The sequence below is a fragment of the Macrobrachium rosenbergii genome, chromosome 56 (assembly GCF_040412425.1).
Source record: "Macrobrachium rosenbergii isolate ZJJX-2024 chromosome 56, ASM4041242v1, whole genome shotgun sequence".
Taxonomy (NCBI): Eukaryota; Metazoa; Arthropoda; class Malacostraca; order Decapoda; family Palaemonidae; genus Macrobrachium; species Macrobrachium rosenbergii.
In genome coordinates, this window is record NC_089796.1 from 20,502,168 (window position 1) to 20,513,507 (window position 11,340).

The following is an 11,340-nucleotide window of genomic DNA, read 5'->3' on the forward strand; positions in this document are numbered from 1 at the left end:
GTCATCCTTGGGCATATTCGCCATGGTCCTCCTGGGTGCCTGGAGCGATACCAAAGGCAGGAAAGTGCCCCTCCTCGTTCCCCTGATCGGAGACAGCCTCAAAGCCCTCCTCCTCTTGGCCAACGCCTATTTTTGGTACTGGCAGCCCTGCTACATCATCTTGGCCTACATTCCCTACGGCCTAGGAGGCAACTGGATGGCCATCTTCATGGCGGCTTACGCATATGTTGGCAACCATTCTGGAAACCGCTCGAGGACAACCAGGCTATCTTTGGCGGGGCTCATGGCGTACGCGGCCTGGCCAATGGGGCACTTCACAGGCACCGTCCTCTACATGAAAGGAGGCTACGTGTTGGTCTTCGGGGCGCAGCTCATCTTTTCCATCGTCACCGTCATCTACACCCTCCTCCGCTTCGACTCGGGTCCTCCTCCAAAGCGCGAGGGAGAAGAGGAAGGGGAGGGGGATGCAAGAAGAGAGAAGAAGTTGACTTTAGAGAAAGTAAAGACGTCACTGACTGTTGTGTTTAAACCTCGCGAGGGTTACCTCAGGGCGCACATAATTGCCCACGTCATTTGCATCTGGGTAACTGTGATATCCTACGGTAGGTTTATGCTTCTCAGTTTCCATACAACTTCATCATCTCATATACTAACTACTGCATAAAAATGTTAAATTTTGAGCATTGTAATATTGAGAGTACTAGTATATCGCATGAGAGTAACTTTCACAGTATTGCAAACAAATTTTCTATATGAACGACAAAAATAAAACTGTCTAAAGTACCCTGACCATATAATTGGGAAAGCAATCCACAAAGCAAACAATTTTCTACCGACCCCCTCAAAACATGACCAGAGAGATGCCCAACATTAATATCAAAATCCCCTGGACAGGATTAAGACATTTACACAAACACTTGGAAACTAACCCTTTTGTTTTTACCTACCCAAATACCTTAGCCAAATCCCTAATTAACGGCCAACAAAAGCCAGTCCCCAAAGACACATGCAGGAGTATACAAAATCCCTTGCCTTGACTGTGACCAATCCTACATTATACACAGTTTTATAGGTAAATCACTTCCCCCGAGACTAATACAACATAAACGTTCAGTAAGATATGGAAAACAGAGCTCAGCTATTTTTAACCACATAAACAATCATAATCACAAAATAAACTGGAATATTTTACGAATAATTTATAGCAGCAATTGTCGGTTCAGAAGCCAGATGATAGAATCTGCAATGATTAAACAAAGAAATACGATGTGCCTCTCAATGGGAGCCTGAGATTCAGATCTGATAGATAAAATCTTCCTCCAACCAGCGGTTACGAAGATTAAGGAGAAGCTGTCAACAGGAGTGACATAACTGCTGACTTCTGGAATATCCCTTCATTGGTATAAATAGCACTGCTCAGTAACTCTTCATTCATTACCTGCATGTTGAGGGAGGCGGACAGTGTCTCCAAAATACGGCTATAACTTTCTATCCTTTTGGTGTTTTTATGGGCTCCTTTTATTGGGTGGATTTTATCTTTATTCATTATATATATACAGATATATACTATACATAATATATATATAAGCAAAGACAAAATCGACGAATAGGGGACTGATAAATGTTGCAGGTTTTCATCTTATAGTCTCATTTAGCAGTAAAGGACTATAAGTCGAAAGGCCTTGCAGCACTCCATTGTTTCTCTTCCTTCGTGGATTTTGTCTTACATTTATATATTCATCACGTTCCATATTTTGTGATTCAGTTATACGTTTATATATATATATATATATATATATATATATATATATATATATATATATATATATATATATATATATATATATATACATGTGTGTATTATATCATATATATATATTATATATATATATATATATATATATATATATATATATATATATATATATATATATATATATATATATATATAGTGTCTATAGACAAATGCATAATGAATCAGTCAACAATAAAGCCAACAATGGCAAAAACATATAAATGAACAGTGAAGTAAATAAAAACAATTCGTGGAAATTCAAGTTCATTATCATTTCAGAGGGTTCGGCATTCACCTACCTGTACACACGAAAGAAGTTCGGCTGGAACTATTACGACTACACGATCTGGTCAATCGTGGGCACTCCCATCTCCTTTCTGGGTAAGTTCCTATTCTATAATCTATACTGATAACTCAAGCCCATGTTTTATAAAGAGGCTAAATCTGTAGACCAATTTGCCTCTAGACTTCATCTGTTTACATTAGTACTTAAATCCTAACATAAAGCTGGGGGTCTACTGTGTGTATATATAATATACACAAACATACATACACACATATACACACACACACACACACACACACACATATATATATATATATATATAATATATATATGTATATCTTTATATATACTCACGTTATATATATATATATATATATATATATATATATATATATATATATATATATATATTTCTATATATATATAATATGTATATATATAAATTCTATATATATATATATATATTTATATTATATATATAGATATCAATCAATCATTTCCTAAGGATATATATATATATATATATATATATATATATATATATATTATATATATATATTTACATATATATATATATATATATATATATATATAATATATATATAAATATATATATATATATATTCATATTACTGTTTAATTCCAAACAAATATCTGGGGGTTTACACACACACACACACACTATATATATGTATATATATATATATATATATATATATATATATATATATATACTGTATATATATATTAATCATTACTTGAAGCAAAGTAACAATGAGTGCCAACCGGCTTTAGCAAGAGCAAGGGACATTCGGTAACAATGTTTGCAAGGTTATTTGTGATAACAGAGTTCAGTATTGTCTTCTAATAATACTCTCTTGCTTGCTGTAACTTGCACTATTCACTTCAGTTTTTGTACTACGTACCTCTCTGAAGTTTTCAAGGACATGCTTATCAATACGAAATCTTTTATTATGTACAATTTTGGGAAAAGATTCTTGATCTCGGCTTCACCAAGTCTAAATTTGTCATGGAATTTTTTTCATTATTCCTTCTCTTCATCTATCTACAGTCTTCAAAATCACACTATTATTCAAATATCCTGTTATTAACATTTTCATGACTCTTAATAGTTTTTCTTTTTATATTCTCCTGTGTCACGATTTTCATTAGCCTATGACTTCCAAATATTGCGTGCTTAAATTCATTTTAAATTTCATTATTATTATTATTATTATTATTATTATTATTATTATTATTATTATTATTATTATTATTATTATTATTATTATTAATTTGTAGCCTGCTGCGTCCAAGCTTAAATTGCGGTACTTTCTCTTCAACTGGAACTTCGTCCAACATACATTTGGTTGTTATTATTATTATTATTATTATTATTATTATTATTATTATTATTATTATTATTATTATTATTATTATTATTATTATTATTATTCAGAAGATAAACCACCATTCATATGGAACACGCCTACAGGGCCCACAGACTTGAAATTCAATTTTCCAAAGAGTATGATCATTCGCAAAAAGTTCCACAAGATGATAGGAAATACATAAAAGAAGATATCAGTTATTAGAAAAAACACAGATAAATTAGTAAATTTATAAATACTGTAGATAAGAATATAAAAAAAATTAGTAAAATACAAGGTAAATTGTTTTGAGGGTAATAGTGCCATTTCCTCGTTCTTAATCTTTCCTGCATCCATTTATGCGGTGCAACTTCCATCACTCCCTCTCCTATTAATGGGTCTTCTAATTCTTTCCCTCTTTTAACAGCCTCCTGCGTCATACTGCCCATTCTGAGCTACTACTTCCAACTGGAAGACAGCCTGCTGGGATTCATCGGTTCAGCGTCTCACATCTTCTACGGTACAATCGTTGGAACGGCTCCCTACCCCTGGATGCTGTACTTGGGTATGATAACTGCTCGAGATGGTCGTCCGGTTGTAAAATCTTCTTTCATATACTGTACATGTAGTTGAGATACGAAGTCTGAAACGTATTTGGCCGTGGTATTCAGATTCAGGATATGAGAGAGAGAGAGAGAGAGAGAGAGAGAGAGAGAGAGAGAGAGAGAGAGAGAGAGAGAATAGAATATACAATTTAGGCCGAAGGCTACGCGCTGGGACCTGTGAGGTCATTCAGCGCGGAAAGGAAAATCGAGAAAAAGGTTACAAAGGTGTAACAGGAGGAACCCGTCGCAGTTGCACTATGAAATACGTTACAAGAGGGTGGAAAGTAAGATGGAAAAGAGAGAGAATATGAGGTAATGCCTACAGTGCACCGCGCGTGAGGTGGTGCACTGACGGCACTAATACCCTACGAGAGAGAGAGAGAGAAAGAGAGAGAGAGAGAGAGAGAATATGAAAAGTATGTGGCTGCGGTACTGCATTCTGTAAATGAGAGAGAGAGAGAGAGAGAGAGAGAGAGAGAGAGAGAGAGAGAGAGAGAGAGAGAGAGAGAGAGAGAGAGATTCCCTAACAAGCTTTCCATGTGATTAACAAAAAGCTTCATAATCAATATACTCAACATAATTACAAATATTCACCTTAATTCCCAAAATAACCAACACTATAAAAATACTGTAAACATAACATATATATCAAAACAGTGCATCTGCCCTTAACGTCAGATGCACTGCTTTGATGTATAGGCTATATGTTTAAAATGTTTTTCTAGTGAGGTTATTGTGGAAATTAATACGAATATTTTTCATTATATGGGGATTTAGGTTATGAGGGTTTTGCCTGGTCATTTGGAAGGTTTTTTGAGGAATCTCTCTCTCTCTCTCTCTCTCTCTCTCTCTCTCTCTCTCTCTCTCTCTCTCTCTTCCCAAATTTAATAGAGGTCATGTTTGAGAATAATTAACTGATTATGCTCCTTACTTCGTATGCTTGAACGATCACATAATTAGCATACAGTGGCTTTCTTGACGAGGTATCAGGTGTCACTATGATATTTTTAGGAACATTTCGGACACAATTTCTGAAATCCATACTTTCCATATATATATATATATATATATATATATATATATATATATATATATATATATATATATATATATATATATATTTATATATATATACACATATATATGTAATATATATATGTGTGCATATATATATATATATATATATATATATATATATATATATATATATATATATATATATATATATATGAACGCCTTTTACTGGAATCTAACAGTGTTTTGGGAAGTTAAAAAGGCCAATAACAACACAATTCACATGGCAAAACAATGTAATTCGATTAATGAACCTGTTTTATATATATATATATATATATATATATATATATATATATATATATATATATATATATATATATATATATAATATATATATATATATATATATATATATATATATATATATATATATATATATATATAATGTAACTACGCAGTGTGTACTGCTGTTACTATGTAGTTATACCGTTATTTTCAGCCAGCAAAGATAACTAAAAATAAACAAAATCGAATACATGCACTTAACTGTTATATAATGTCATGAAATCACTGGACGCTTTTAAATCATGTCTCGACCTTCAGGCCAAGATCTATTTGAAAGCGTCCAATGATTTCCTCTGATATTAAATAACAATTAAGTGCATTTATCCCATATTGTTTATTTTTAGATGTCTTTACTGGTATAACTAAATAGTCAGTAACAGCAGTACGCACACACACATATACAGCATATATATATATGTGTGTGTATTGTGTGTCTATGTATTTATGTAATATGTATAATATATATATTATATACTGTGTGTATATGCATATATACATTTATATATATGTGTGTGTTGATGTACTGAAATTGAAATTTTCAAAAATGTTCCTGCAAAATATAATAATGACAACTTTATACCTTATTAAGAAAACAACTTTATGCTAATTATGTGATCGTTCAAGTATACGAGAAGTAAGGAAACATAATCGGTTAATTATTCTTGAACATGACCTTACAACAGAACCAGAGAGAGAGAGAGAGAGAGAGAGAGAGAGAGAGAGAGAGAGAGAGAGAGAGAGAGAGAGAGAGAGAGAGAGAGAATCACTTGCAACAAAACCAATAGTAAGCGCAACCGTAATGACTGCAGTATCAGAAACGTGCCGCTCAACTTTCCTGAAAAACATTTTAAAGTTGTTCTATCATTCCCGGCAGGCCTGGTCGTGTCTTCGTTCTCCGGAATGGTCATCACGTCCTCACGGGGCGCCATATCCAAACTGGTCCGGTCCAACGAGTTAGGAGGCGTCTTCACGACCATCGCCCTGGGAGAGGCCTTCTCTCCCATTGTTGTCGCACCCGTCTTCACTCTCATATACAACAGCACGTTGGAGACATTCCCGGGCGCTGTGTTCATCGTGGGATCCGTCTTCGCTGTTGTCGTTAGTTGTCTCTACACGTAAGTTCGAGTTTTTTTTTTAAATATCTTGAAGCTATGAGTTGACATATTTTAACAAACAGTGTTAACCAAGCAATAGCTTTGGGTCAAGTGAACCAACTGATTTAATGAGCTATTCGTGATTTCGTATTAGTGCAACCTGTAGCATACTCTTGACTTAATGTGTTCAGTGTCGACTATAGCAGCCGCTCTTTCCTGGTGAATCGCGTACATTGCGCGCACACCAAGAGCATTACTGGTCGTTGGAGGTATTCATTCACTGATTAAAAACTATCAGTGAGGGACCACAGGCATGGTGGGACGAGCAACCTCACCCCCACAGTTGGCACACAAGAACTTCTTGCTGTAGTGAATAGCAATGGGTTAAAAAGAGGCCGAAGAAGACGACAGGAGTAATTGTCAAGGATGAATGTAAGGCTTTCGCTCCCTCATGTTCGCATCTCATTTTAAAGTGCTTCCTTTTTACCTCCCTCTGCGTTTCCCGATTCACTAAATCTTCCTCTGTCCGAGAGTAAGTTTATCTCTGTAGCACTTCTAATCTGTTCTGAGATAAGCGAACAGGAAAGTACAAGCTATTATTTCTTATTAACTCAAATCTATTCCTTATGCTGCTATCTTATCAGTTTCTTATCTGGCCAGTGTGTTCCATTAAAAATGCTTGGTTAGGTTTAAAAAAAAAAAAAAAAAGGTAAAAATGCGCACTTTTCTGTACATCGTATAATCAAGGCAACCGAAAATAGATGTATCTTTTGGTGGTCTCGGTATAATGCTGTATGAGCCGCGGGGCCATGAAACTTTCTGCCACGGCCCAGTGGTGGCCTGACCTACAGCGTTGCCAGACGCAAGATCATGGCTAACTTTAACCTTAAATAAAATAAAAGCTATTGAGGCTAGGGGGCTGCAATTTGGTATGTTTGATGACTGGAAGGTGGATGATCAACATACCAATTTGCAGCCCTCTAGCCCCAGTAGTTTTCAAGATCTGAGGGCGGACGCAAAAAGTGCGGAAGGTTAGACAAATAGCCATCTCAGTAGTTTTCTTTTACAGGAAACTAAAAGTGCTATTACCCTTGACACATTTCTAATTTTACAAAGGTCTATCTGCATTAACCTTAGAATGAGAAAGAGGTTAGGGGTCTTAACCAGCATTAATCTTCTAAAAAACTGGATGTTATTCTGGAGGCACTCAATGCTCCCTCAGGCCCAGGAAGGAGATCAACCTAAGTCCTCTACCTCAGAAATGGTTAATTCATTTGTCATTGTATGATTCTCTCTCTCGGCCTCGTATTTCTCTCTCTCTCTCTCTCTCTGTCTCTCTCAAAACAGTTGACCAAAATGTAATATTGAGTCAAGTTGAGGTTTTTTGCCTGCCGAGATATTTTCTTTGACAAATTCTCCTCAGAGCATAGTGACCTGAGGCAACCATTTTTTGAGTTTTTTTAAAACACACACACACACACACTGAAGCCGAGGAATGGGAATTCATCACTCCACATGGATAGATGTAACGTTTCAGTAGGAAATAGGTGGGTTGAATTAAAAGGAAATCTGCCTAAGGCAAACTTGGATTATGAGGTCATGTTGGTTCAAAATACATGGTTGAGCAATTTTAGTAAAGAGGCTGTAAGATGGTTCGATAACTTGGCAGTTATAGTAACATCTTGAATGAAAGGACAGCTTTGAAAGGACACTGCAAAGAACCCTAAATTTGCCTACAGTGTACTTTGTTTAGGTATATTGACGACACGGCCCCCATTTTGGTTAGAGCGCTGGTTAACGTTGGCTGATATACAAGAACTTGGTAAAGATCTTGCACAAAATATCAAGTTTGGCTTCGAGGCAAATTAGGCTTAATCAAGAAGAGTTTATTCTATTCCGCTTTTTTTAATAGGTTATCAATGAGCTGTATTTTTATATTAGTTTCTCTTCATGATTTTTAATTGGAACTGGATTCGGAACATAAAATTCAGGCGGAAGGGTCTTGATTAAGGTGCAGCTTAAGAGGGAAACCAGGAAGTATAGTGCATCCAAGTTCAATTGGAACAAGAGAAAACCAGCAGTTGCACTGCACTTAGGAAAGTTGGAAAGTTACGATGTTATATTAGATTATGTGCAGGGACTTGCATCCCGTGAAGAACAGTTATATTCGAAAGAGAGTGCAGTGGCCGAGTGGATCCCCTGCAAAGAACATTGGTAATGCCTAGTGCTGAGTGCATCGTGTGAGGTGAGCTGATGGCAATAACCCTCCAACGGGAAACGATTTTTATTGAACTGACCTTATTTTGATACAGATGCTGTTTCCTCAAGGCATTTGTTAACCATGAATTTTTTATTTATTATTATCAATTCATGTTCTGGAAATTTCCATCAATTTCCTAAGATTTCATTCTCGTATTTAGTTCTCCCTTTCTGAGAGTTGATTTGCATTTTATCTTCATCCCTTGTTCCCAGATGGATTCTCACTAGCGGCCAGGAGACGACGTCACGATCATCGGTACCTTGACAACGGCCAAATGACGAATGGACTACAATTATTTATGTTAGAGACAAAAGGTTGTTTTGTACAGGACATTTCTGCTAAGTAAGGTCTGTATTGATATCGCCATATTACTCCATGATAAAATATTTATTGATCACATATTGCACATAAACAGTTCTGCATGAGCAACTTTGTGTACTGCAACAATATTGCTGGTGTAAACGCGTTCGAAAAAAAGTTATTTTCTGTATAACATCTGTAACGTTCACTACTGTAAAACGCTTCATTAAAAATATTTCACACGGAAAGGAATATATAATTTAGGCCCAAGGCCAAACGCTGGGATTTATGGGGTGGAGAGTAAGGTGGAACAAAGAGAATGTGAACGGAGGTACAGTAAGAAGAATGAAAGGGGCTGCAGCTGAGGGCCGGAGGGACGTTGCAAAGACCCTTCAGTAAAGCCTACAGTGCACCGCGTCTCCGCATGAGGTGCACTGACGGCATTACCCCCCAACGGAGATTATCATCACACATAACCAGTTGAATATATCTATACTGTAGCGGTTTGTACGTGTTCAGAACATGGTAGTTTTATATACACGTCTAAGACAGGTACAATAATTTCGTCAGGTGCTAGTTGCTACATTATTCATAATAGAAAAATTATCTCATGTAATGATGTTGACGTGTTGTAAAAAGATATAAAAATTATTTTAATATTGTCACTCAAAATATTCTCAAGTTTTTATTTAGACACGAGACGACGGTAAAGGCTCTTAGCGGGGCCCCACCGGCCCCAGTTCACTGCTTTCTTTCCTTCTACTTACACCTGGCTGTCCAACTTCTTTAACTCTACCGTACTCTAAACTTCACTTCCCATTACAGAACTAATTCTAAGGCCTTCGATAACTCTTACATGTGAGGGCCTGACCCAAGGGAAGGGAGTAAATGTCCTGTAATTGGTTTAAAAAGAACAAATGTGTGAAATATCCATTATTAGTGATTTCATTTTGTTATCTGATACATCATTCCTTACTGAAATGACATTTTAAGTCGCACAAAACGGTTGTTTATATGTATATATCAGACACCTGTCCTTATTTTATCATACGCTTATTTACAGCATATACTTCGTAATAAAATTATCCAAGCAGTTTTCGTTTGAATTCTTAAAACCCAAGCCCAATTAACAGACAGCAGAGAGAGAGAGAGAGAGAGAGAGAGTTTCAAACCAAATACGTATCGGGCAGAAGGAAGAGTAATTTAAATAGCTGAACGCTCTATTGAGTAAACGATTCACTTTAGAATGAGAGATGAATCTGAGACAACAAAGAACAAAAGGCTCAGTCAACCTTTGACAGACGATATCAGTGGACCACCTACTCTGATGTCAATGACCCCGATGACATCAAATAAGGCCAAGAGACGAGGTATAATACAATAACTTATAATTCCAGTGGTCACCGATCACAGAAGGGAGAAAAGAAAAGTTATGGAACATGAAATTTATGTCACAGGGCAAGCGCTGCCACCTATGAGGTTATTCAGAGCTGAAGGGGAAACTGAGAGTAAATGTGTTTTAAACGGAGGGAAACCTCGCAGTTGCGCTATTAAACAAGTATTAGGAGAGCGTGGAAAGTAGGACGAAGAAAAAAAAAACTAAAAACGGAGGCACAGTAAAAGGAATGAAGGGGGTTGCAGCTAGGGGCCGAAGGGACGCTGCAAAGACCCTTAGGTATTGCCTACAGTTCACCCCGAAAGAACTGAAAAGAAAAATAGAGAGAGTTTAGAAAGTAGTCGGATTCAGAACATGCTAACTTTGCGGTTCTCAGCATTTATTCTGCAAGTGAGGACAAGACCCATGCTCATATATATACATAAACTTTTTAATGATATATAATATATATATATATATAATTATATACATATATATCAATTATATACATACAGATATAGAATATATAGATATATATACAGTATATATAGATATAATATATATATATATATATATATATATATATATTATATATAATATAGAAAAATATAAGATATATATATATATATATCCATATATATATATATATATTTATATATATAATATATATATTTAATATATATATATATATATATATATATATATATATAAATTATACATAGTTTGAATGAATATATTCTAAATTAATGGCATAGTCTTTCAATATTTCCAAGAAACTCCTTTTTTATTTAACTTGAATTCTTTGAGGCAAATTTACTGCTGAATACAGAATAACCACAGTTATCAAGGAATTTCGATACACAATTCTACAAGCGTTGTCAAACCTTCCAAAC

General features: G+C 35.3%; 1 protein-coding gene across 1 annotated transcript in view; it reads left to right on the top strand.

The window, feature by feature from the left end:
- The window catches only part of LOC136836525 (proton-coupled folate transporter-like), an 11,819-nt gene extending 1,654 nt beyond the window's left edge, over positions 1-10,165 (top strand). The window contains exons 1-5 of the mRNA XM_067100909.1: positions 1-602; positions 2,075-2,176; positions 3,879-4,016; positions 6,293-6,533; positions 8,985-10,165. The exon at positions 1-602 is cut by the window's left edge and continues 1,654 nt beyond it. Of these exons, the coding sequence (XP_066957010.1) occupies positions 1-602; positions 2,075-2,176; positions 3,879-4,016; positions 6,293-6,533; positions 8,985-9,036 (1,135 nt within the window). The 3' untranslated portion in view covers positions 9,037-10,165. The remainder of the gene's footprint in view (positions 603-2,074; positions 2,177-3,878; positions 4,017-6,292; positions 6,534-8,984) is intronic.
- The last annotated feature ends 1,175 nt before the right edge of the window (positions 10,166-11,340 follow it).